The sequence below is a fragment of the Cuculus canorus genome, chromosome 4 (genome assembly GCF_017976375.1).
Source record: "Cuculus canorus isolate bCucCan1 chromosome 4, bCucCan1.pri, whole genome shotgun sequence".
NCBI lineage: Eukaryota > Metazoa > Chordata > Aves > Cuculiformes > Cuculidae > Cuculus > Cuculus canorus.
This window is the reverse complement of record NC_071404.1, coordinates 48761495-48788560: the sequence shown is the minus strand read 5'-3', so window position 1 is coordinate 48788560 and position 27066 is coordinate 48761495. Positions and strand designations below refer to the sequence as shown.

Sequence of the window (27066 nt, the reverse complement as noted above, 5' to 3'; positions counted from 1 at the left end):
TGGGATACCTAAACACCTACTTGATAATTTAATAAGATTTCAGGTCTCACAGTCAATTAAAACGTAGAATCAAAGTGGTGGAGTAGCAGCATCAGCGTTGCCCAAGCTGGAGTGTTGAGTGATACTGCAAGTCTGGTTATTACTGCATTTTGGTAGTCTTCAACTACCAGGCCATTGTGTTGGAAAAGTTGCACTGACAGCCATCCAAAAGTGACCCCAGGGCTTGGAGCAGGGTAGGCACTCCTCTGGAGACATGGTGGAGACAAATGTTGTCACCTCCAAAGATCTGGCCTCTTGGGCCTGGACGTATTCCTGCGTAATGGCAGGGGGACCATTCATTGCAATGGGTCAATGCTGGCTGGCCTTAGAGGACTATTCTTACCCAAGTTGAGAGGCACGGTGAGATGGAGATGGTGAGGTCCTTGCTGAGGGGCCATCTGCCGTAAGAGCTGTCGCTTCGAGGACCAAGCAACACATGGCTTCTGGGTTTGTGGTTTGTGATACTAAACTGATAAAAAAAAAAAAAAAAAAAAAGCAGAAGGGGAAGCAAAATGTATTTCAGGCAGAAAAGCAAAGCTGCCTGTGACATTAGCTCAACTGGGCTGAGAGATTTTTCAGCTGTGGGCTGCCCCTTGCTGCAATGAGCTCAGGTCTCAGGCTGTTGTCTGACAGCAAGATGTCTCACATGTATGTAGTATGTATAAAAGTAGGTTGCTTCCTGCTCTTAGCCACCTCAGTGCCATAAAGATATTTATTAGGCAGGCAAGAGGAGGAATAAACACTTCCTTTAGGCTAGGCACAGACACTTGTCCCGTGGAAGGAAATTAAGAGTGGCGTCCCCAGGATGCACAAGCTAGGGAATTACCTACCTAGCCTGCCTGGTATGTCTATTCTTAGTGGTGTTACTGGCTTCTGTGTGTTACATCTGGCAGTTGCCAATGGGGAAGAAGCTTTCATCTTCCTTCGTGTAGAGAGCTATACATGAAGATCTTCTTCTCTGGCTTGAATGGAGCAGATCACTTGCCCCAAAAGATGCAGGCCGTCTTTTCCTGCTGATGTCTAGGTTACTTTGTTGATTTTTTTTCTTTTCTTTTCTTTTTTTTTTTAATATATTCAGAAGGTCATTTATTTCCATTTTTCTTGCCTTTCACACCACAGGAAAATATTCCTGAGAATAAACTTCGCTAGTTTCTGATTGCAGAGTGACAACTGAGTTACTAAATCAGTTGGTGCTGTAAAGATTTCAGATGAAGCTGCGAACATTCTGCCTTGACTGTATGAAGGAAGTAAAATGAGTGAGTACTAATGGAAGCTGGAAATATCTGAGAATATCTTTGTGGTTCAGGAAAATTTTTCTGTGAGGTTTTGGATCAGATATTTGATGACATCTATTTTTTTCCTAGCCCACTGTTATGATATGTGTATCCCTCTTAAACAGATGTATATTGCTATAGCATTTTCTTTTCCTCTGCATTCATGCTCTGAAACTTCTAAGGCAAGCATTAGCATTTTAAAAGCTCAGTTTTATAATCCAGAGGTGGAAATTGCTCGCTAGATTTAAAACTAAATAAAACAAAATCATTTAAAATTATCTCAGTGAAAAGCAGTTATGATAGATGTGACACAGGAAGATGAAATAAGGAATATTTACTAGATCACACAAGCCCAAAACCCAATAACCAAATAACTGTTCAGCCATGGTTACTGATAAGGGAGAACCTAGATTTCTGTGCGATTATGATTTTTCAGAGTAAAGCCCAGGAACTGATGAACAGCTACAGTATGAGCCCTCACAGATGGACAAAACGAGTGTGTTTTCTCTCCTAGGATCACACTTATCATTTAACTTCTATTAACAGAAGTTACTTTTCCTTCAGCATTGGAGAGGTTCATCAGTTTATAATACTTAGAAAATATTCGAAAATATTTACTTTTTTTTTTTTACAGACCTCTGTGTATCCATTAATGTGCACTTTGGTTTTTATGTTAATAATGTTCCTGGGGGGTTGTCTCTTTTTCCATTGTCATGTTCTGTACAAAGTAGCCAATAAATTTAATTTTCCTTTGAGTACAACCAAACCTCTATCGGCTGCTGCAGAGTAGCTTCTGTTTTTCAGAAGGACAAGTGAGTTAATTAAGAACCAAGTCCCTAGCAAAAATATCTGTCTTCACACAGTACAGTTAAACAGGCATGCCTAATCAGGACCAACTCTTTAATGTGCAAGTCCTGGAAGGATTCAAATGATACTGTGACTCTATGATTGGCTAGTCATCCTCTGGAAGTGGATCTATTAGTGCTTTCTATTCCAGTTAATTAAATCTTATATCTGAGTGTCTGCCTAGAACTTCATAAAAGCGTCTCCAAGATCTGTAGCCTTAATGAATTTTACTTTTACAGTTGCAATGATATGGAGTAAATTACAGTCTTGGTAGATAAGCAATCTGTCATGGTAGATAAAGCACCGATCATGGGATCTGAAGTCAGTGCAGCTGCTCTGATATACACCTGTCAAAAACGTGGTTCTAGGTATCTAGAAAATGTGTTTTAAGTAGGTGTTAAGTCAAGGAGTGGTACAGCCTTGATGTATCACTTACCTGACGAGTTCCCTGTGCTACTGTGTGTGAGCTCTAACCTCTATATCAAATGGCACACTTACCAGTGTAAGAAGTTACCAGGGAGAGTTATTCTGTTAGTCTCTCTGATGAAAGTCTTTTGGGTTGTCCGCATGATTGATAGCGGTTTTGAAGTTTTATCAGAGAAGAAATGTAATCAATAAATTGATGTTAATTTACATCGGTGACACATTTTTTAGGTTCTCCTAGCAGTGCACTTTGCCCTGGTGTTTATTTATGTGAAAATTGTTTTAATCTAGAGTATGAGGCCAAGTTACTGTTTAGTTAATATTGATAAGAAGTCATTTGTCTAACAGAATGAAGCGAAGTTCTTACAGAAATAATTAAGAAGCAGATAATTGGAATTGAAAGGGATGCAAAGAAGGAGCTGAAATCCAATCTAGTTGTGGCTTGGGATCCAGGAGGAAGTGGCACTAGGCTGTCAGAAGTCAACACTTCTCCCCACAAACTGCAGCCCTTCTCAGTGGCTTTCTCATTCTCCTAAAATATAGAACACCATTTGTGGAACATTTCAAGGAAGATTTTTTTTTCTTCCCCAGAAGAAATCAATTTGTAGCAGAGTCCATTCATTGTTCGCTCTAGGTATTTCATACTGTTGAACGAGCTGGTCAGGAATCTTTTCGTGCAGGAGCTGTGAGCTGGGCTGTGGTACAGGACTAATTTTTTGTATGAGCACGTGACTGGAAATGCACCTGGCCACCTATGCAATTTAACAATCACATTTTGAGGGCAATATTTGGGCTGGTAACAGATATTCAAGAGATACCCATCACTGGGCTGAAGAAAAAGGGATTACAACTATTAGGTATTTTCTGTGAAGTTAAAGTCACTGCTGTAGTGACTAAAGTACAAGGCCTGACCCACAAACATGTTCCCTGTGTTTGTAAGGCTGAAGGCAGAATTATTCACAGAGCAGGGACTCTGAGCAAGCTGCCGAAGCCAGCGTGCTTAGGGTGATTAATGAATAGTCTGAACCGGTGTTTTATGATGTATATGAGTCATTAATGTAACAGATAGCTAACAAGCACAGGAGAGGGCTTGTGTGGGAGGATGGAGAAGCCATCTCTCTCCTTAGGCTGCTAACAGAGAAGAGGCTGACCAACACGGCTGCTTTAATCTTAGTGCTTCCAAGTGTTTAATTTCAGCTCATAGGTTAGAGATGCATACCCTAATAGTATGTGATTAATACTTTGATGAAAAACTATCATATGCACTTCAACGGGATTAACACATTTAAGTGCTTTAGTGTATTGGTGCCCAAAGGACCAACATCCTACAACTTTGGAGAGGGCAGTGTTAATTCTGTCTCCAATGAGTTAAGCATGTCTCCAACCACTTTTCACAAGGCACGTGGCTTTGAAGGGAGACACAGTAATCATAGAACCCCCCAAGATATGCATATGTTCTGTGCATGCGTATTGTCTTCTCTCTCTTTATGTTAAATCTGTTTTATTTTTTCATTAAAGTTTAGGAAGCAGATCAATTTTTCATTTGAGATTTTTTGATTTTTTTCTGGAGAAATGGACACAATGCATCACCATTTGTATCACTGTATCCACATGAAGGAATTAATATTAGTTTGAAACCAGTTAAACAGTCATAGAAGGAAAAAAAAAATCTTTTCTTCCAGACTACTAAATATTTAACAGGCTGCTGAATGATCAAAGGTCCCTTGTAAATTTTTTAAATGACAAGATAAAATTGAGTTTAAATTCTCTAAAATTTGCATTAGCGATATCAAGAATATGAGAAACAGTGTCAAATGCTTGAAGTCCTCCCACTTGTGCAGTGATCACTGAGTCACTGTAGTGATAGAAGCCAACTTAGTGTACTTCACCCCTGCTATAAACGTTAGGCATAATTCATTTGGGAAATGGGAGCATCACCCACACAACACAAAGCACTGGAAGATTTTTCTTTCACATGGGGTAATCAGCAGCAATATGAAAAAAATAACTTCAGTGCTGAAGGGGTTCTGTTTCTGCAGTGAATAGTCGTTTGGAGAATATTTTCTCCAAAGATTGCTTTGACTTACATAAATCTTGTTTTCCACGGAATTATTGGAGCATATACTGGGAACACACTTTGCTTGAATGCTGTCCCTTTATATGTGAATCTTAATGCTCCTGTTGCATTGAAGGTGAAATAGAAGAGCTCTTTTGTCCCTGATTTAATTTGGGAAATTACAGATGGATAAATGCTGAGTCTGTCTGTCTCACTGGATAAAAATAGTTTGCATTAGATTTCAAAGATATCAGTAGTTCGTTCTTTGGCACTTGAGACATTTTGGATTTCTGAAGTTATTTCTTTATTCACTACAGTATTATTTTAGTATTAAACCTATCTAAAAGCTTTGATTTCAATGCAAATAACCACGTGCTTAAGCGTATGCTTGAAGATCTTGCTGAGTCAAGGCTTATATGGATTTAAATGTGCAAAAATAATACAAGTTCAAGTTTAAGCTTTCATTAGTAATGGTATTATAAACTTCTCTTATCAGTTTGCTTACATATAGTATACATTTCTTGCTATTGTTTCAAAGAGTGTGTTGAATTCCTTTTCTGCAAGAACACATTCAGAAAAATGCTTCGGAATATTTGTGGTACTAGCTATTATTCTGTAAATGGCTTTTTTGAGGGTGCTAGATGGTCCAAAGCACATTCTGGCACAATTGTCTCCTGTTTAGTAAATGTATCCCACTAAGCATCCGCACTTCACATATCTAGGTTGGAATGTTGCAAGTATAGGAAAGAAATTAATATTACAGCAGTCGCTGTTGCAGTTTCTGATGCCGCTGTCTTACTCAGTTAATTATTGGCAAATGGGCAACTAAACCAGGGGATAAGAAGCAGTTGGTTTGTTGCCTGCTCTTAGAGAAGTGATACATATATAATAGAAATCACTGCTGTTTTCAGTACTGTGGTTTCTCAGTGAAGCTGCTGTTGAGCAATGCTTATTATGAAATAGTAAACACGTCAACTACAAAAATTACCATACTTTAATGACAGCCATTGAAGTACCGCTATGGTGGGAATGTACAAATACTTGCCATCAGATAATTGAAACAAAATTATTTGGAAGTCATGATTAAAAGATGATGATATAGCATGCTGCTGAATTTAATTTCGCTTGTTTGTTCACGGCAAACTGTAATTACTTTTAGCCTTGTATTCCACATAAGTATTTTTCAGTATGGCTCATTTCTAAAGTGGCATTTGCACATATATTCACCAGCTGTGTGTCTAACTGATAGCGCTTGTACATTTGCAAACACTTGGGCATCTGGCTGTGGCAGTCATGCAAGCAAGTTGTTCGTGTTCAGATCTGCATGGGCACCTCTCAAGATCTTGCTCTCATTCTCATCTAAATGTTCAAGCAGCACATGTAGAGAAACATCTTTATGGCTGGTAGCAGATAGGGAGTTTTGTTGTTTTCAAATTACAGAGAATCATAACATAAAGGCACATCTTTTTCTGAAGCATGGACTTGTCCTGCCAGTCTTTTGGTATCATTCTCAATACTGAAAACGTAAAAGAGCTCCATCATAGTGAGAACCTAAATGCTGAAGATGTTGTATTGCTCTGGACAGCGTATCAATGTCCATTGCAAGAACTGCAAATGTGGCTTGTAGGAGGAGGAACTGTAGCAACTCTAATTGATATATCATGTGTTCTCTTAACTCCTCCTCTGTTCTGACTGAGCACTCTCATATCTATAGAATAAACTTTGGTAATAATTCCCATTGACATGGTATGCATGAAATTATCCTTCCACAATTTCATCTGAACTGTAAGTCACATGTAGTTGGCTGTTATGCCATGAATTTGAAGAAAATTTGGTTTGTTTTGGTTTGGTTTTTTTCCTATTTATCCCCAAAGTAGAGGGTGTAATGAGTGCAATTGCTAAGCAATATTTCAATCAAAACTTCCTCACAGAAATATGGTTTTACATGCTAGTTTGGAGGTAGTGAACAGAATGGATGCTTTACCTCAACTGCTTTTTTTTGTGAGCTATCTCTGTGGTGTATATGCATCATTTTTAACTCTTGTATGGTTACATATTAATGGGGCAGTGGCTGGAGTATGATTAGAGTCCCCTCTCTCAGGTCATAAAAGTAGATGTGGGGAAGAGGATATCTCCCTTTCATTATGCTCCTTGTAGCTGTGGGGCCAACTGCTTTTTGTGAATTATATCAGTTTAAGGTAATTGCTGTGCTGTGACTCCAGTGCAGTCCCTGCTGCAGAGGGCAGAGCCCTGCCTTGCAGGTGAAGTTCAGGGAGCTACTGTGATTAAAAGCAAGAAAGGATCAGAGGGAAAGTGTCAGTCTAAAAACTCTTACAACTAAGGTTCTGTGATTTTTGATCCTTTAAAAGCAGCTCTGTATTCTAATTTCAAATGGTTTCACAGAGTTTATTAATAGAGGGGTCTTTCTGGTAAAAATGGTGAAGTAACAATTGCTGTTTGAGGCTCCATCTACAACTGAGGAGATCATCAGCCCACACTGATTCAGGCAGTTTTCTGACACTAGACATCGCTGGGTCTTGTCCTCCTTTTCCTCTATCAGGCTGACAAGCAGCATTGCTGCCCTACTTGACTCTTCCAAACACCAAGCTGATGCATCCCGACTCTATAGCAAGACTTATCTTGCATGCAGTTCTCAGAAATTAGTACCAGAGGTGCAGGGTTGTGAATGCTTAACAGATTTTTCCTAATTGTATTCATTGTGTGAACAAAATGGTCTGGGTTAGTCCAGAGAAGACTGAAATGAGTAAGGATAACAGTTTTTTTCCAGTATCAAATCCTTGCTACAGGGAGAAGGGAACTGTTCCTTTTGGGAATGGCACTAGAAACACTGGCACTAAATGATGATAAGAGAGATTGAGGTTAGACACCAAGAAAGATGCTTAGTAGTAACTGCATAGCCTGGTTTAACGCTAGCTGGCAACTAGGCGCCATGCAGCCACTTGCCCACTCCCTGTCACACCCGGTGGCATAGGAGGGAGAATCCAAAGGGTAAAAGTGATGAAAACTCATAGGCTGAGATAACAACAGTTTAATGATTGAAACAAAATAATAATAAAAGTAATAACTATTTGTAATGAAAAGGAAAATAACAAGAAGAGAGAGAAATAAACCCCAAGAAAAACAGGTGGTGCAAATGGAAAACTGCCTGCTGACTGATGCCCAGCCAGTCTGTGAGCAGTGATCCCTCCAGTCAGCTTCTCCCGAGTTTATATACTGAGCATGGCATCATATGCTATGGAATATTGCTTTGGTCAGTTTGCATCAACTGTCCTGGCTGTGTCTCCTCTCAGCTTCTTGTGCAACCCCTGCCTTCTCACTGGCAGGCCAGCATGAGAAACTGTGAAGTCCTTGACTGCTTAGCAACAACTAAAACACCAATGTGTTATTAACATTTTTCTCATTTTAAAGACAAAACATAGCACTATACCAGCTACTAGAAATAAAATAAACTGTCCCAGCCAAAATCAGGACATGAGAGTAACTAAGTGCAGAAATAGCTTGCTTGGGAATGCTGTAGGATTTTTATCACTGGAAGCTTTTAAAGGCTTTTCCCAGGCATCTTTTGGGAATGATTTACAGAAAGCTGAACCTGTCTAAAGCAGACATGTGACTTAGGTGACTCCTTAAGGCCGTCCAAACTGACACATATGATTTTCTGTACACAAAGAAGTAGTGAAGATTTTTATGGTATGTATCCATTTTGGAGTAGCAACAGTTGTCTGAAAAGAGGATCGTAAAGACCGGCTGCTCTCAGCAGTTCAGGTATGAGTACAAAAATGGCTTAGTGAGGTGAAGAGTTAGACAAGGCTTATACTGACAGATAAGAGCAGAATTTGGCCTGGGAAAGGCTGTTTTGCTTTGATCTCCACTCTCGAACAGTGTAGAGGGTAGCAGACTTCCATCTGATGCTTTCCTTCATCTAAGGCGGGGAGCGGGATGGAAGCAAAGATGACAGTAACAGTGCTGGGGAAGGAGGGAAGGAAAACAGAGATACTCAACTATTGTATGTTTAGGTACTGGTCTTTAAGAGTTTCCTTATCTTCTACACCTCACTAAGTAAACTTTTATTAAATACTTTCCAGTTAGTTCAAAAGAATTTTCTTCTTCTACAGGAGGATAACAAGCTGCAGAGATGATTGTGTTGTTTGTGTTTCGTGCCACTGGACTGTGAAGTAATCTTTCCCAATGTGCAAGTTCTGAGTAGTTGCATACTTGCTTCTAGATGAAGAGGAATACTTCAGGAATATAAATTTTAAAATACATGCTGACTCTCTAGTCTTTTCTAGTGTTTAGATCTGCTACTGAATAGATCACAATTGCAGGAAATGCTCCTGAAACCTTTATAGTTCAAATAATTGCTACAGGTGTTTCTCACAGGAAGTGCTGGTTTCTTCCTTAGAAGAAACGTAAAGACCTCATCCAGAATACTGTGTCCAGTTCTGGAATCCTCAATGTAAGAAGGATATGGAGCTGTTGGAACAGGTCAAGAGGAGGGCTACAAAGATGATCGGAGGGCTGGAGCACCTCCTGTATGAGGACAGGCTGAGAGAGTTGGGCTTATTCAGCCTGGAGAAGAGACAGCTCTGAGGAGATCTTATAGTGACATTCCAGTACCTGAAAGGGGCTACAGGAAAGCTGGGGAGGGACTATTCATAAAAGCTTGTGGTGACAGGATGAAGGGGAATGGGTATAAACTGGAGAGGGGCAGACTTAGACTAGACATTAGGAAGAATTTCTTCACGATGAGAGTGGTGAGACACTGGAACAAGTTGCCCAGGGAAGTTGTGGTTGCCCCGTCCCTGAAGGTGTTTAAGGCCAGGTTGGATGGGGCCTTGGGCAGCATGGTCTAGTGGGAGGTGATCCTGCCCATGGTGGGGGGGGGGGTTGGAACTGGATGATCTTTAAGGTCCCTTCTGACCCTGACTATTCTATGATGCTATGATGCTATGATTTAGCTTTATTCCCACACCCTCCACGATCCTCTGCATAGGATGGTGCCCACAGTGGTGCAGGAGTGCCCAAATGGATCCCAACTAGCACCTCAGCCTTCCCACCTTGAATACTGGACAGTAAGCAACAACAAAGAGAGAGAGGATGGAAGCCTTTTTATTCTTACTGGCGCTTTGGTGATGGTGTCTGCAGTCCTGTGACCCCTCCCAATCTCTACCTTTGAGCAGGAGGCTCTTTTGGGAAACTTCTGATTGCCTTGCTGTGACAGGTGTGTTCCACCTCCCTACTTTTCCCAAACTTTCCCCTCCCATGAGAAATGGCTGGGAGAGCTGAGACTGTTTGGCCTGGAGATGAGAAGGCTTGTGTGTCATCAACAAATTTCAATCCCTGAAGGAACGATGCATAGGAGATGGAGCCAGGCTTTTTTCTGCGGTGTCCAGTGACGGGGCAAGAAGCAGTGGGCACCAAGTGAAACACGGGAGATGCTGGGTGAACATCAAGAACACCCTTTTCACTCTTACGGTGACCAAGCACTGCCACAGGTTGCTCGATGCCGCTGTGGAGTCTCCAGCCTTGGAAATATTCAGAAGCCATCTGCACGTGGCCCTGGATGGACAGGTCTAACTGATCCTGTTTGAACAGGGGGGGATGGAGCGCATCACCTCTGGATGCTTCTCCCCCTCCCAGCCACTGTCGAGTGTGGAGGGCTGTACCACTCGCCGGGAACCAGGCGGATGGGGATCGGGGGGGTCACTGTGGACCCCTGACCCTCCAGGGACATTGCTGATGCCATCTGGTTGAGGGGACCCCAGGCATGGGATGAGGAGGGGAATTGAGCCCAGGGCTCACGAGGCGGGGTGGAAGGCGGTCCCTGTGCCCAAGGGCCAGCCGGTCCCTCAGGCAAGCAGCATGTTGGGCAGGAACGAGCCCCACGAAAGGGGCCCTCAGCCCCCTTCTTCTCCCACCTTTGGGTACCTTTCCGGTCACACGCGCCCCCCCACCCCCGCCAAAACCTGCCATAGTTGGCAGCACCCCTCGGCCACAGTCACAATCACTATGACATCACACGGGCCTCGTGCTGTCCCCAGCCACCCGACGCGCTCTTGCTCGGGACCTAGCAAAGCTGTGTCCGGTGCAGCTGGCTCAGAGCTCACTGAGCTTCGAGGCGTTTGCATGGCAAACATGTCTGGAAGGAGAAGCAGCCAGAGGAGTGAGGCAAGTGGCCGCGGCCCTTCGCACGGGACAGCACAGAGACGCTTCCCGCAGCCACCAAAGACGAAGGCACCTCCCAGGAGCCTGAATCAGGGTCGTCGGCCATGGAAGAAGAGCAACGTCACCTCCCATGCCATGGGGGAGATCGGCCGTCCTCCTCTGGCCAACGGTGTGCGGTGTGTGACCGTAGACCCAGCAGGGAGCAGACAGGCGAGTGGCCGCTTTCATTTGAACCGAACAGCATTTGCTTCAGGTTCAAAAGGGAGGAGCGTGGAGGCCAAGCCTGTCCCTGCGCCAGGGAGCAGCCAGGCAAGTGGCTGCTCCCCTCTGAATCGGCCGGCGCTGGCTGTAAGCGTAGACAAGAGCCACGTGGATCCCAGGCAGAGTTCCCTGCCAAGGAAGAGCCAGAGCAGCCAGAAGAGTGGCTGTTCACCTTTCAAGCAGACAACATTGGCTTCAGGTGCAGCAGGGCACAGCATGGAGTCCAAGCCTGTCTCCATGCCAGGGAGCAGCCAGAGCAGGCAGGCGAGTGGGTGCTCACCACTGGAGCGGGCAGCATTGGCTCCAGGTCCAGGAGGGAAAAGAGCGGAGTCCAAGCCTGCCCCCGTGCCAGGGAGCAACAAGGGAGGCAGCAACTCTTCTGTGAGACAAACAGCATTGGCTGGAAACGCAGCAGGGGCCAACATGGATCCCAAGAATAGCTCCCTACCCAACACCAGCCAGAGCAGTCAGGAGAGTCGCCGCTTAGCTCTGAAGCGCAAAGCATCGGCTTTAGATTCAGAAGGGAGGAGCACCGAGTCCACCCCTGTCTTTGTGCCAGGGACCAGCCAGAGCAGCCAGGCGAGTGGCTGCCCACCTTTGAAACGGGCAGCCTTGGCTTTAGGTCCGGAAGATAATACCATAAATCCCAAGTATTTCATCATGTCACCTGCCAAGAGACACGTTGCCTATGCTCGTGCGAGAAATGCTGTTAAGTCTGCGCGTGTGACCAGATGGTGGAAGAAGATGGAGGCCTGGCGTGCCTTTCTGTGGAGGCACGCTGTGCGTGTGAGTTGCAGGCACAACCACACTGCAAAAGACGACGTGGAGCCCATGGAGGTGGATCCTCCGGACAACGACGAGGAGCCAATGGAGGTGGATCCACCTCAATAAGAATTCTCCATGGCAGTGGGTCCACCTGCCACAGCGATCACCTGGCAGTAGTACCCAGTAAATTGGGAAATACCAAGGACTTCAGAGGAATGGCTTACCAATCTGCTTAAGCCTTTTCTGGACAATATCATGAGAACGAAAAGAAACCGTCCAGCTTGTCAGAGAACAGCAAACATCGAGCAGTCATGCAAGGGCAATTGAGCTTGTCCAGCTTGCTCTCTGTGCTGCTTTCCTCAGGATTAAAATCTCTTCTCCAAGACAATTTTGCAAGAATGAAAATAGGCGTCCAACTTACTTAATTTAAGCCAGAAACGCCCTTGAAATCCCTCTTAACAGTTTGTATAATTCCTGAGACTTGTATATGTTAGAACAAGCCAATTTTATTAAAAATAAGCGATTACAACAGCTCTTGATTGAATAAGGGTTTGATGATGACTGTGGATAAGATACTAGTTGCTTAAACACGCCACACAACCCTGCATATGACCCAACACCCAAACGTGAACAAGACCACAGTTAGCAATGACACGTGTGTAGCAAATAACACCCAGATGTAAGTGGAAGGAACACGCAGGTAGAACATAGAGTTAAGATCGAAGTACCGAAAGACAGCAATAGCTAACATGAGATCAGAAGTCAACACACATATGCATAGGAGGGGGCATGCCTGACTGGGAGGGGAAACAGAGGTCCATTTTCAGCTGATCCCAGGAAAGTTTTTTTCCAGTGCCCTGCTGCTGCCCTGGATTTTCATAATAATTTGTGTTATTTTAAGCGAAGCTTGGGCGACTGAAGGCATTAAGTCAAACTCTGCTAGTTGGCAGAGAGAAAGTTCTCGCTTAGCTTGCCAAAACGAAACTGCACGTGCCCAGTAGGAGTGGTGATGGGAGTGGTTTATCTCAGAGGCCGGGAGGAGGCGGGTAGCGTTAGGTGTAATGATTTGACAGTGATGTTAGGAGAAGCACGGATCACCTGGGGAGCTGGATAGTCAGAGCAGCAGCTACAATTCACCTTCTTGGCAGATAACTGGGCAGTCGGACCAGTCTCCTTGCTGATGCTTGCTGACAGCAGGGGCTGGCTACATTTGTCTCCAAACGTCCCGTCGTTCACCTCACAGGGCAAGAAGTCCTCCCTGCATTCCTTTGTGATAAGAAGCATGCTGCCCCTGTGTGTGTTGCATCTCCACTGACTTCGCTTTTGAAGAAAACCTGCCTTCTACTCAGAAAATTTTAGGGTTCCCGTTTCTCCCCACATTTAGCTTTATTCTCACATTCCCAGCCACTCTCCATGATATTTGAAAAGTCATGGCAGTCGGGAGAAGCCGCTGGTGATCGGAAGAAGGGTAACATTGTGCCCATTTTTAAAAAGAGTAGAAAAGATGACCCTGAGAACTACCGACCTGTCAGCCTCCCCTCTGTGCCTGGGGAGATCATGGAACAGATCCTCCTTGAAGCTATGCTAAAGCACATGGAGGACATGGAGATGATTAATGGCAGCCAGCATGGCTTCACGAGGGGCAAGTCCTGTCTGGCCAACCTAGCAGCATTCTAGGATGGGGTAACCGCATTGGTGGGCACTGGAAAACCAATAGATGGAATGTGTCTGGACTTCTGTAAAGCCTCTGACATGGTCCCCCACAACATCCTTCTCTCTAAATTGGAGAGAGATGGATTTGATGTGTGAACGGTAAGGTGGATAAGAAAGTGGCTGGATGTTCGTATTCAAAGGATAGTGGTTGATGGCTCAAAGTCCAGATGGAGATCCGTGACGAGTGGTGTCCCTCAGGGGTCCGTACTGGGACCGGTGCTGTTTAGCATCTTTATCAATGATACTGGCAGTGAAATTGAGAGCACCCTCAGCAAGTTTGCAAGTGACATCAAGCTGAGTGGTGCAGTTGCCACACCGGAAGGATGGGATGTCATCCAGAGGGACCTGGACAGACTGAAGAACTGGGCCTGTGAGAACCTCGTGAGGTTCAACAAGGCCAAGTGTAAGGTCCTGCACCTGGTTCGGGGCAATCCCCGTTTTTAGTACATGATGGGAGACAAAGTGATTGAGAGCAGCCCTGCAGAGAAGGACTCGGGGGTGCTGGTTGATGAGAAGCTCGACATGAGGCGGCAGTGTGTGCTTGCAGCCCAGAAGGCCAACTGTATCCTGGGCTGCATCAAAAGAAGCGTGGCCAGCAGGTCGAGGGAAGGGATTCTGCCCCTCTATTTCTCTCTTGAGAGACCTCATCTGGAATACTGTGTCCAGTTCTGGAATCCTCAATGTAGGAAGGATGTGGAGCTGTTGGAACGGGTCCAGAGGAGGACTACGAAGATGATCGGAGGGCTGGAGCAACTTCCCTACGAGGACAGGCTGAGAGAATTGGGCTAGTTCAGCCTGGAGAAGAGAAGGCTCAGAGGAGATCTTATAGCGACCTTCCAGTCCCTGAAGGGGGCCTTCAGGAAAACTGGAGAGGGGCTATTCATAAAGGCTTGTGGGGATAGGACGAGGGGGAACAGGTATGAACTGGAGAGGGGCAGATTTAGACTGGACATTAGGAAGAATTTCTTCACCACGAGAGTGGTGAGACACTGGAACAAGTTGCCAAGGGAAGTTGTGGTTGCCCCATCCCTGGAGGTGTTCAAAGCCAGGTTGGATGGGGCCCTGAGTAGCCTGATCTAGTGGGATGTCCCTGCCCATGGCAGGGGGTTTGGAACTAGACGATCTTTAATGTTCCTTCAAACCCAAACTATTCTATGATTCTGTATATTTTAAAACCCTCCAGCTAGGTAAAGTGCTGTAGTGGATTGGAACTGAAGGAAAGCTTTAGAAAGATGCTCACTGATAATAACTGAAGGATAACTACTTCATTACCAGTACATCCTGTCAATCTATTACAGCCTTTGAAAGTGACCATGTGCCACTAGCTCTCCTGTCAGCCCTCAGCTCAACATGCTGGAGAGTAAAAGAAAATGAATCAATGGTGATTGCATTAGCTTACTCACATGTACTCTAGAGAAAAGCAAAAGTGAGAAAATCCTACCCTCTTTACATTTTACGTAGAGATCTCTCTTTCTTTAAAATTTTCCTTTTAAATGAGTAAAGTTACTTCATTATTCTATGAATACGCTCACGCAAGAGGGTGGTACAGAAATGAAACGTGTTATTTCTGGGCATTGGAACTCTTGCTGTTCTTGATGCTGTAGAGTGGCTGGTCTTGCAGTTCTTTATAGGAAACTTTTTCTAAGACTAGGAGAAATAACTATGGTTTAGAGATCGCTCTTTTAGATAACGTGGCATTGAATTAACTGTTTGCATGAGTGGAGAATTCTTTTAGAGGGAACTCATTTCTTTCTGTAATTTTGTTTCCTAGGAAAGAGAATATGTGCTTACAGAGTCTATATAGTAGTGTTTTCTGGGGTTTATCTGCGCTAAAATATTATGTTATATCGGCATATGATTATGATATTCAAGCAGTTTTAAAATAAAGTGTGGTAAAACATCTTTGCAGCTTTGACTGGGACCAGGTGTTTAAAACCATCTTTACTGACTTCAATGAAGCCAAATCCTAACAAGGTTGAACATTCCTATGCTTACTGCAAAGCCAATCTGTACCATTGATTTAGTTAATGATCGATCAAGATCATGTATCATTATGATCCAATTTTATTTAATGAAGACAAAGCTCAAATATTATTCTTGTGAGTCATTCTTGGTCATGGGTTCATACAGATTGGAGAATCTTCCATTGCTGCAGGGGTTAATATGGATTTAGCTAATCCCATGGAGCTCCTAACACACATAGGGCCAGGTTGTTCTTAAAGACTTCTCATTAAGGAGATTCTTTTAGGATTATATAAACCTAATTCACTTATGTTTTCCTGGCAGATTGTTTCATTTTTTCCTCTCTGTTCTAAGATGTGATTATTCCCTCTGTGTTCCTTTGGGATCTCCCAACATACTCAGCCAAGTGCATTGTGTAAACCAAATTCTATATTTAGGAGAATGTACCCTTGGGCTGGTTTAGACCAAGTAGATTACTTCACAGGCATTGTTAATATATGAGAGAATGGCTGGGCTCTTTTACAGTAATATGATATTGCTGGTTTATGTTATTCTTCCACTTTGTAGTTCTTTTCTGTGCACTATTTGCCCTTCCTCTCTGAACTGCTGAGTGCCTAGGTGCAGTGTATTAACACCTCTTCTTCTTGAGCTGCATCTTATTTCTTTCTGTCACTTATTGAGTCTTGCCAAGGTATCTTTGAATTTTGTAGTAAGAATAACAAAAATAAACTCAGACTTGAGTTTATTGTCCCTTAGTACATAAGGCCAAGCATAAAGTTAAGAACAGTTGTTTGTCCTTCCAAATCCTTATAGAAAATAGTGGTATTACTGGACTCAAGATTTCTGTGAAACTGCACTCTGAAACTACAATTTAGAGAATGTTAATCATGATGTTGATAATGGATATTTTTCAAGCAGATCAATTACCCTAAAATATTTTTATTGACGTATGCTTCTCTACCTTGTTCAGAGGAATGTTACAGGAGGCACAGCTGCTATCACATCCCTGAGATGTGATGTTTAGTCAGCATGTATCATTCTCACTACTTTGCAATTAGAAATTATTAGACTGGTGCAAAATAGACGTTTAAACTATCAACTTTGAAGCAGTGTATTTTGGCTTAGAATAGAATTAATTAATCAAAATAAGAACCTTTAGAATCTATGCATTTTTGCCAACAGGAAACAAGTCTATTCTGGTAGAGTAGAATTATGAAGTTCTGGAACTGATGAATTCTTCAATGGCATTTTGAGCTGCTGCTTGGTTGTGGGAAACATTATCTTACAGGAAGTTGTCAAGATGCTTGAAAATGTAGTAGTCAGTAGACGAGAGGTGTGGTGAGGAAGCTGAGTGTGCTAGAGTTTTGTAGTAGAGTTTATGCAGCTTCTGCAGAGTTATTTGTGAGATGTGGTTAGTCATTGTCATGGAAAAGAACTGGTCTTTTTCAGTTGACCTTTGTTGGATATAAATGTTGCAGTTCTTGGTGCATTTTGGTGAACTGCTGGCAGTACTTCTCTACCGTTATGTTTTTGCCAGGATTCAAGAGGTTATAGCAGATTATTTCACTTGGTGACCACAGAACTGTGACCATAAACTTCCTTTGATGCACTTCAGTTTGAAGAAGTTGTTTGGTGCTTTACCTCCGTCCAGCCACTGTGCAGAACACATTGGTTGTCATATAGAATACATCTTTTGTCAGATGTCACAATGTCATCAAGAAATGGATCACTTTATTGCTCAGAAGAAGTGCAGAGCAGACTTTGTAACGGCAATTTTTTTTTATTTTCATTCAACTTGTGCAGCACCCATTTGCCAAGCTTTTTTAATTTTTCAGTTTGGTGCAAATTTCAAAGAGCTGTTGAATGGTCAATATTTAGTTATTCTGCAAACTCTCATGTTGTTTTGTGTGAGTCTGCTTCAGTAATGGCCGTCAACTGGTTGTCATCTAACAGAGAAGGATGAAATTTTTGGAACCAGTGTTGAGCTTTACGTTCGTTAATGGTCTCCTAGCCAAGTGCTTGGTTGATATTGCTAGCAGTTACCAATGCTTTACCTCCCCTTTTGAACTCATATATAACAAAATCACTCAAATTTGTGGTTTTCCATCTTTAAACTGACAGTGTCATATGAAAGAAAGAAAAAACAGTAAAACCAAAAGCATTAGCATAAATAAGTAGAGTGAATTTTGCACTTTAAATTTCAAACTACATGAATAGAGTTAAATAAAACTTTAATCCAAAATAAGCGTCGCAGTTTACAATGACAAAAATGGCAATTACTTTTTGCACCACCCTCATACTTAAGTCATTCTGAATGGTAAGCTCTAGCTTTTTCTTTCCCTACCTGTGGGGTATTCAATGTCATCATAGATTTTGAAAGCTTAAAGGGAAGAAGCTGTGTGTTCTGGATGCATTTAAGTGCACTACTGATGGCATATTTGCTCAGCCCCCAGGCAACCTGTTATTTTAAGTCACCTGTAATTAATGAACACTTCCATCACTTTAGAACTTGTATGACCTGCTTGTCTGACCTGTGTGAAAGGCAGGTTCTCAATGTAGTGCACACCTGTTCATCAGCAAATAACAGTGTACCTGCAGCTCTAACTGGATACTTTACCAGCCTGGTTAATGCAAAACATGAATCCTGAGTTTGAGGAAAGTTGATTGCTCACAGAAATGTTCCTGCTGTACTTTGAACTGAGTTGAGTCTCATCTTTACAAGTAATACTAAATGAGGAATTTTAAGGGAGGGAGACAATATTATATACAATCTATGTTGTATTGAAAATTTGTTTATCTAGGAGTTTACAACACTTCACAAATTGTTGTAAACATCAAGTATTTCTGGCTATTTATAGAAACCAAGATGGACCTATAATGAAAGACACTTAAACAGTCTGCACATTCATTTCTGTCTCCATAGCCCTCAGTCTTTATGCTTTTCACCTTTGTTATTGCTAGCTGAAGAGCATAAAAACATGAATAAAAATGCAGCCTGTAGCACTTGTGGGCAATATGTTAGCCTTTCATTGGAAAAGGTTGTCGTGCTGACATTTATTTGTTTAATTAAATGTCTTTTCTTCACTTCCACTTTCCATTTAAGGGACAAGGAGGGCAGTAGACCCATTTTGTTGTTCATACTCTAAATGAGTTGTGCACTGGAACAGCTAGTTTACTTCACACATAATGTTTTCTCATCATTTCCTTCACTTAGGTATTTGGCTTAGGGATAATTAAAACAGTTTACTTCTTTCTAGCTAGTGCACAGATTTGCTATCTTTCTGTATCTCTAAAGTAAAACCATTAGACTGGTGCTTTTTCATTCACAGCTAGGGCTTGGAGGCACTGACTGTTGCAATGAGTGAGTAGGAGATGTAAAGCATCTTAAGCCGACCTGGCAATTCGGTTATAACCGGTCAGCTCCACATATTGAATACCTTAGGCCTAGGGAAGTATATAAATTAAGGCCATTTTAGCACATCTTTGTTTTTCATGTTATTGGGAATTTGCTGGTTTATTCAAGGATTTTTCCCCTATCAAGTAATTTGAGCTTTATTTTCTTTTCAAAGCGGAATTTTAAGCCCATTGGTATGGTATATTGCTATTTAGCTGGTAGCAAGAGATGAATTTGGACAGCATGCATAATGGGTAAACTTGAGAATATACAAAAGGAAACCTAAATTTTTTCTTTAAGCTCCACCGTGTAATGACTGACGGTTCCTGAAGAAAGTTCTTATGGGGTGCATAATGCCAAAATGGAATGGGTTTAGTCAGGCTGAAGGGATATTTAGTAACCGGTTGTATGGGCTTAAGGCAGCTCTGCTGAGTTACAGGTTTGGGATGCGATAACAGGCATGAGGCCAACAGCTTTAGGGGTTAACAATTTATCTCTAAATAATGTTGTGGTAGTAAAGACAGATTAGTAGTACAATTATCCAGGCTCTAATAGCAGCACATTCAATAATTCACTACCACTGGGCTAAACTTAATATCTGGGCTCACGAAGAAGTATATGACCATGACTATCAGGCAGGCACGCAGGAAGCAGTCATGGCTTCCTCTCCAAATGAGTTACTTGGGCCACGTGATGGATGTAACATTCCTTGATGGGAATGTCCTTTCTATTGTTGACTCGGGAAAGCATTGTTTGGGTTTGTTCACTAAGCATCACATCCCACTTCTCTGCCAGTTCTGTCCTTGGTGTACACAGGGCTCAGAAGTATGGCATAACACAATACTACCCTTACTCTAATCTATCAGTACTGAGTAATTTTGCAAGGCAATAATGCTAGTGAATGTGGTTTTTTAATTCTACTTTTTACATCCTTATATTTATTTCACCCTCCCCGATGCACCAGCTGGTGTGTAAGTACAATAAACTGGACTGTGTTAAAAACACTTCGCATGAAGCATTCCACTGGGGGTGTCAAAGGACCTTCTAAAAGGGACCTTAAAGGTCTTTATGAAAGAAATGTACCAAAACTATCTTGTAAGCCAGCTTTTCTCCTATAGCTATTCAAAGCTAGTCAATAATTATAAAACACTTAACAGCAGACTGGCAAATGATCTGATGTGACCAGTTTTCATTGAGTTTATAATAATGTATTTTGTTGAAATAAACTATGATTTCTCACATTGGGTGTTCATTAGATGTTTGAGGCAAGCCTCACCTTATTTTTACATGTGTATTTGATTGTGGACAGTAGAGCTTCCTACTAGAGCAAAAAAATCCTCACACAAAATCTGCACAAGAAATTTCATAGGGATCTCAAGAACACACAGAAAATCAGCAAGTGTAAACCAAGATAATGTGGAAGTTTTTGTGGGGAGCTTGTGGAGTCTCCATCTGTGGGGCTGATAAAAAGCTAGCCAGTCACAGCCCTGAGCAACCTGCTCTGTGTAACTGTGGTCTGAGCTGGGAGATTGGACTAGGTGACCTCCAGAGGTGCCTTCTGACCTCTGTGAGTAGTGGAAGTGATTTCTAGTGTGGTCTCCTCTTGCCAATATAAACATTTCAAGACCTGACACTTTGATAGCCTGGTTTATTTGTCTCAGAATATGGAATCCCTCCAGAAGGAATTAGTTTTCATGAGAATGTGCATGCCTCTAAGACTCCTTCAACATTCATAATGGGAAGAAAAAATGTGTTACTAGCCAGAAAGATGATAAATTACAATGATTAGTTTGGCTGCTAAATTACAGTACTCCTATTGAAGTTGCTTTTGTCCATGATGAGATTAAATAATTTATTTCTGATGGCAATAACATAGCATTCAAGGACATGTAACCGAGAGGACTAAATGCAAACTCTTGAAGGTGACCATTATACCATAGATGTGGTACCATGAACAGACCACTTGGTCTGTTTTCCATGTGTAGGGGATATTAAACAGTCTCTCCCCTTCCACCAAGAGTGTTATGAGGTGGAAAGGAGCATGAAGGGAAATAAGGGGGTGCAATTTTCACCAGTAACATTGACATAAAAGAAACCTATTGGTGGCATTTTCCTGATAAAATAAATAGGTCTGATGTTTGGCAAACACTCTATAATTTAAATGGGGTCAGGTCTTCAGAAAGACATTTAACTAGTTTGATTAGTATTTTATTGCAAAAGTGGGTCATTTCACACTGTCAGACACACAACTTAGCAGGATTCATTCCTGTAGTAGAGGAGGAGGAGTCAACAATTTGGAGCCATTGTGGCAAATAATTTCTACTGCACATCTTATTTTTGCCACTCTTGTATACCAGTTATTTTGTACCTGTTCCTTGAGTCAGAACTGATGCCTAGGGTCATGCAAATGTACCACTTTGCAATGATGAAACACTGTCTCCACAGCATGCTTTGGGAGAGGGCTCTCCTCTGGGTAGCCACAAAAGCTTGCTCTCCATAACATGGGGGCTGAGGATACAAGACTCTCTAGATGCACAGATATACAACTGATGCCCAGAGTGACTGTGTTTCAAAACAAAAGTAGGTGGACGCTTGCTTTTTCTCATGAGAATCCTCAGGGGACAAGCAGATGTCCTCACTTCGCCATTCTTTTAACACCTTGTTTATTGTGTGAGTTGTAATTTTCCCTTTTTAAAGTGTTTTCACTGCAAAAGAGCTCATATTCCCCAGTTACAAACTGACTTAATCTCTGAGAAGCTTTTGTTTAGTTTTTCAGATCCTCTAATAAAAAGCTTTCCTTTCTGAAAATGCCCTTCTATATGGTTTAAGAGTAGAGGTAGAGTCTTTCATACTAAGACAAGAATTGGTCTATTAGATATTTTTTCCTCTTCCATAACTGAATTAGGATATGGAATTATTGATCATGAGAATGTAAAATTGCATTTCTTTGTTTTGAAGAAAGTAAATAATGAGATAATGTGTACCTCCAATAGCTTTGTGTTACGGGGGGTGGTTGTTTACTTTTGTGATATCCTGACTTCAGAGGGACCGTATATCAGAAGCAGAAAACACCAGCATTAAAAATTATTTGGTCACCTATGCTGTACATAAAAATGTAACAGATGTGACCTTGAGTAATGTCATTCTCATCTGAACTACAGTGGCATCAACATGAAAGGTGGTGTTTGTACTACTGTTTGCAGCTGGACAAAAGGTGATAAGCCTTCTTTCCCAAGGAAAGAGTTCCCTTGATGGTTTGGGTAGAGCTTGTGATTTGCTTAATCTAAAAAAATACTGGTGTGGTGATTGGTGGTGCTACTGGTGCTACTGATAGTTTTATTCAAAGGTGTAGAGGAATGTAGAGGATGTAGAGGAATCTTCATCCTGAACTTGACTGAAGGATCTTGTGAAGATGATATAATTCAGCCTTTTTTAGGCATTGTGTCTCTGTAATCCTGATAGACAGTCCAGACCCGTGGCAGAGGTTCCTAACAAACACACAGCATATGAGCTTTGAAGCTCTTCTTTGAATTCGGCTAACAAATCTTTTTTTTCCGTTGTTACTAATGGTCCTGGCAGTTTTGCATTAAACAAGAGAACAGTAGACTGGAGCTGAAGATCCTTAGAGCCGATATCTAGATCAAGCGCACAATGACACCTTTGAAATTTGCATCGCACACACTATTTAGCTATTTCAGTCAAACCTGATAGGGATTGATGCTACTTCTCATAAAAGCAAATAGGTATAAATACATAGTCACTGTTTCATTTGTTTGTCTTGATACTACTCAATTCTTTTGGCCTGCTTTTGCAACCACTGTTGTGTATCTGTGACTGTATTCCCCCAAGCAGTTAAACAGAAATCAATGTGATAAGTTAGTTAAACAGAAATCAATGTGATAAGTTACTTAAACAATTTGTGTGGGATCTATGTTTCCCAGATCGGTTTCTTAAGAAGCAAAAAAAAATTGGTTTGGTTTGCTTCATGACTTGATTGAAGCATTTTCTGTGAGATTAGAATATGTTCCAAAGACACTAAATAGGTTGTTGTTGGTAAGATTCTTTTGTTCAGATTGGCTTCTTGGCCTGGCCATGGCAAGAGAGAAATGGGGTATAAGCACTTCAGCTGTTCAGAAAGGTGATAGCAGTCATTCTCATGAATACCTCTGTGGAACATAGAGATCTCTCTTCGCAACCCTTAGCAACATTCTGCAGCCGAAGGACAGACCAAGAAGTCAAACGTAATGAGGAGGAAAGACTTGTTTTGGCATAAATGATGAGGCAAGCAGTTACATTCTGGCACTTTTCTTTCCCTGTTTTAAACATAGAATGAAGAAGGTTTCCTGCAAGAGGGAATGGTGAATAATACAGACGTTCCTGTGGATCCTGAGAATGAGGCTTACGAAATGCCTCCAGAGGTAAATCTGTTGTATTTGCTGTGAACGCGCTGGGAGAAGGGCACAGGAGGGGGTGCACACTCGAGTTACATTAGCCTGGCACAGGCTGATGCTGTGATCTGCAAGGACAAAGCAGAAAACTGATCTTTTCGGCCAAGATCTCTCAGAGATATAGTACTGGTAATCAGAAAATCTGTTGCTTTCTTGACAGTAAGGAAGTTTAATGGGAAAATATTGTGTTTTGAAACACTTGCGCCTGGGTTTCTGGGTAATGCACAGTAAACTTGTATTTTTTTCTTATGTTTGGTAGGGAATATGGGAAAACCTGTGTATTCGTAGATTGTTTTAATTGCTTGGCCATCTATCAAAGTGTCATGATTTGTAAAAGATGCTAACACATTATTATACTCTTTAAGTTATATCAGTTATAGGAGTAGATTATGTTGCTGTTTTTCATGAACTTGCTGTCTAAAATATTGCTACAATGTCTGGCATGGTGCATTGGTAGTTGGAGTGGTAGTTTTACAGTTGTGCAGATAATTGGTCTGAAAATGAGAGATTTAAAACATTTATGCCATGATCCAGTAACACACTTAAAGGCACACTTGATCGCTAATACCTTGAATATCACTGAAATTAGGAGGCCTGCACACATACCCACAGTTAAACAGATTTAGATGATTTACTGACTTGTATGAGTGTCTGCAGCACCTGGGGTACTGTTCAGCCCAGAGGCAGTCCTTTTCCCTCTCCAAGTGAATTGCCATGGGTGGCCTCTTGAGTTTCTGGCAATGTCAACCAAATGATATGATATGTAAAAGCCTAATTCTCCCGTAAGTACCCCAGCTTGTAAGGTACAGTGCCTGGAAGATGTGACAAAATAATAATGAATGGCAAGATCCTGATCATATGAAAATCCATAATATTTTAGCATCGAATACACTAGTACTACAACAAGCAGTGAAAGTAGGATGTATTTATGCAAAATACTAGTAGTGGTGATTTCTGCTCTCCTCATTAGGAAGACTATCAAGACTACGAACCCGAAGCGTGAGAGTACTTTCCTTCCTTTATATCTCCTGAAATCTACTAACTACTAAAGACGTCCCATCCTGTACAAGTGCTGAGTTCCAATGTGCCCAGTCGTAAAATTTTTTTACAGTTTTTACAGTGTATTTTGAAGTCTTCCATCAGCAATGATTGGAGTATCTGTGACTGCATCTACCTTGTTTCAGCGTTTCCCTTCTGCTGAAATGAAAGCTGGTTGGCAAGGTCATTGTTGTGCTGTGGATATTGTGGCTTCAAGTTTAAAAGTTAAAAAAGAAAATACTAAATAAAAACACCTAAGTGTCTACTGCTTATTTCTAACCTGTACATGTTTTGTTGATAGACTGTCAGTAATTTGATATTGTTTATTATACAGTTTTTGTTTCCTATGGCTATTCTTTCTGTGCGGAGATGACTTATTGTGAGAGCTTTATATATATGTGTATGTATTATACATATTAAAAAAGAGTAATTGAGCATGAACTATGCACCTATAAATATTAGCTATTGAAATTTTATTGTTTTGTGATGTATTTTATTAATTTGTGTCTGTAAATAATGGTGTTCAACTGAAACAAATAAAATGTAACCCATTAAAAATGAGCTTCTAAATTAGTGATGATTTATACCACCACTTTTCCTTTCCAAAAGCATTAAAGCATTAAGCATTAATAATAAAGCACTCAGGCTGTGTTGCTTCCTGTGAAGTATCTGGACGAACGAAAACAGCAAACAAAAGCGTACTCTATACAAAGAACAGGGTGAAGAATGAGAGTATCAAGGCTGGTACCTCAGCTGGAATAAACTGTTGACAAAATAGATTAATTTGTAGTGCTAATAAACTTTCTGTTGTAAGGAGAACCTGAGAGTGAATGAAGCTACTAATAATGGGAAAATAGTCAGGAAATTGTGAAGCCCTTTGAAGAATCACTGCTTCAAGGTTGTTAAAGTGTTGGGCTATACAGAAAAGTGATGGATCAGTTGTAATAAGTTTTTCTTGTATAAAATCCCATTTAGCAGAAGTACAGTCTACTGTCTGTTTTTAGACATGGTAATTTTAGTTATTATGTTGCCTGGATACTTTCGCATATAGTGAAAAGATTTAAATGTGAGATGTTTTTACTTCTGTCATGTCTTATTATCTGTTATGTTGGATCAAATGTTGCCTCTAACCTTAATGATACATTATTTTTTTTGTTTAAGTAGAGTTTTGAACTTCCCTTAGAGCTAGTCTTTCCAGTGTTCTGGGACATGAGTCTTAAAATAGTTAAATATCATTATCTGATTTTGTAAATGGGGAAACTTAGGCACAACCACACAGTGCGTATCACTGGTATGTAAAAAAAAGAGACCCAGAACCCCAGAAGCTGAACTCTCCAACTTCTTCTTGAGCTTGAGCTCCTTTCTGGCTTTCTACAACATTCCTGATATTAGCATGCCCAACATGGAATAGATCTTTCCAATTATGTACCCATCCCAGCTGCATACAGTTAGGGTTCGTGGTGCAGTGTTGTGAGCCAAAATCATGTGAACATATTGGTTTCATGATGCTTAGAAAACCAATGTTTCAATTTCCCACATCGACCCATGCTTCAGTTTCCCATGTCGTGCACTTTTTTGCAGAAATCTTTCATGATAATCCGCGACAACCTACTGACAATTTGCAGTCTCCTTCACAAGTGGCGTGTCAAAAGAATCCCTCGATCTGGACATCTTTTAAGATGCCAAAGTTCATCTTAATGCTTCACAGGCAAATGTATTGATTGCATCCATGGAAAATTCATATCAGGACAGGGCACAATGTAAGATACTGTTTTTATAATTTTTAAAGTTGTCTAAGGATCTTTCTGTTCTAGTAGAAGCATTTGGGAAGAAAAGCCCAGTACTGTAGTGTGATTTTTTTTTTTTTTCTTCCTGGCATACTAGCAGGAACTCATCCATCAAAAGCCACACTGAGAGCAGTCAAAAGCCTGATACTTCAGGACATAACACTGGAAATAGCAGCCTGAGTAGAATACATATTTCTGTTGTTCATCTTTTCTTCCACAGCCCACAGGTCCTGATTGCTCTATTGTTTCTCTATTAGGGAATCAAATCAAACTGTTTGGTTGCTCACAGGTTGCAAATAAGTTGCGCACTTCTTTAATAAGCTGTAGGGAGCGATATGTCATAAAAAACAGTAATAAGACTAAATTGACTCCTGAGACTGGCCCAGTGTCTGAGCACACAGGAGTTAATTATTTTCTTTTGTAGGTTAACATCAGCAAATCATTCAGAATTTTTAGGTCATTTAAAATGTACCATAGGTGACCAGTTTAGTTCTCTTGCCTCTTGCAGACATACCCTCAGATGGCCCTAGAAGTCCATGGGACCCCTGGTTACTATGGCAGCACAGTGTGATGCACTGCTCTGGTAATAAGCTGCATTTTAATTAGATTCCTTAACAGCTATCTGAGCATACTTTCCAGGTAAACGAAATGCCATTTTGTCTTATGCCCTGCAGTGAGATGAACACTGACATGCAGATTGCAAATGGCAGAATTGTGTTGGATGCTAAAGCTCAATTAAATTGATAGGACTATATTCTGATTTTTTAAATGTCTATCCTGGGTTTTAAAAAATGTTTCTGCTGTTGTGATAATATTTGCTTATGCAATGACAGCCAGAGAGGAATATACCTCAGAGTTCTCTTCTCCTAAGGAGCCT

At 41.4% G+C, this 27066-nt stretch overlaps 1 protein-coding gene across 1 annotated transcript in view; it reads left to right on the top strand.

The window, feature by feature from the left end:
• Window positions 1-24963, top strand: part of SNCA (synuclein alpha) — a 77783-nt gene extending 52820 nt beyond the window's left edge. The window contains exons 5-6 of the mRNA XM_054066421.1: window positions 23245-23334; window positions 24335-24963. Coding sequence (XP_053922396.1) covers window positions 23245-23334; window positions 24335-24367 — 123 coding nt within the window. The 3' untranslated portion in view covers window positions 24368-24963. The remainder of the gene's footprint in view (window positions 1-23244; window positions 23335-24334) is intronic.
• Window positions 24964-27066: the final 2103 nt, after the last annotated feature.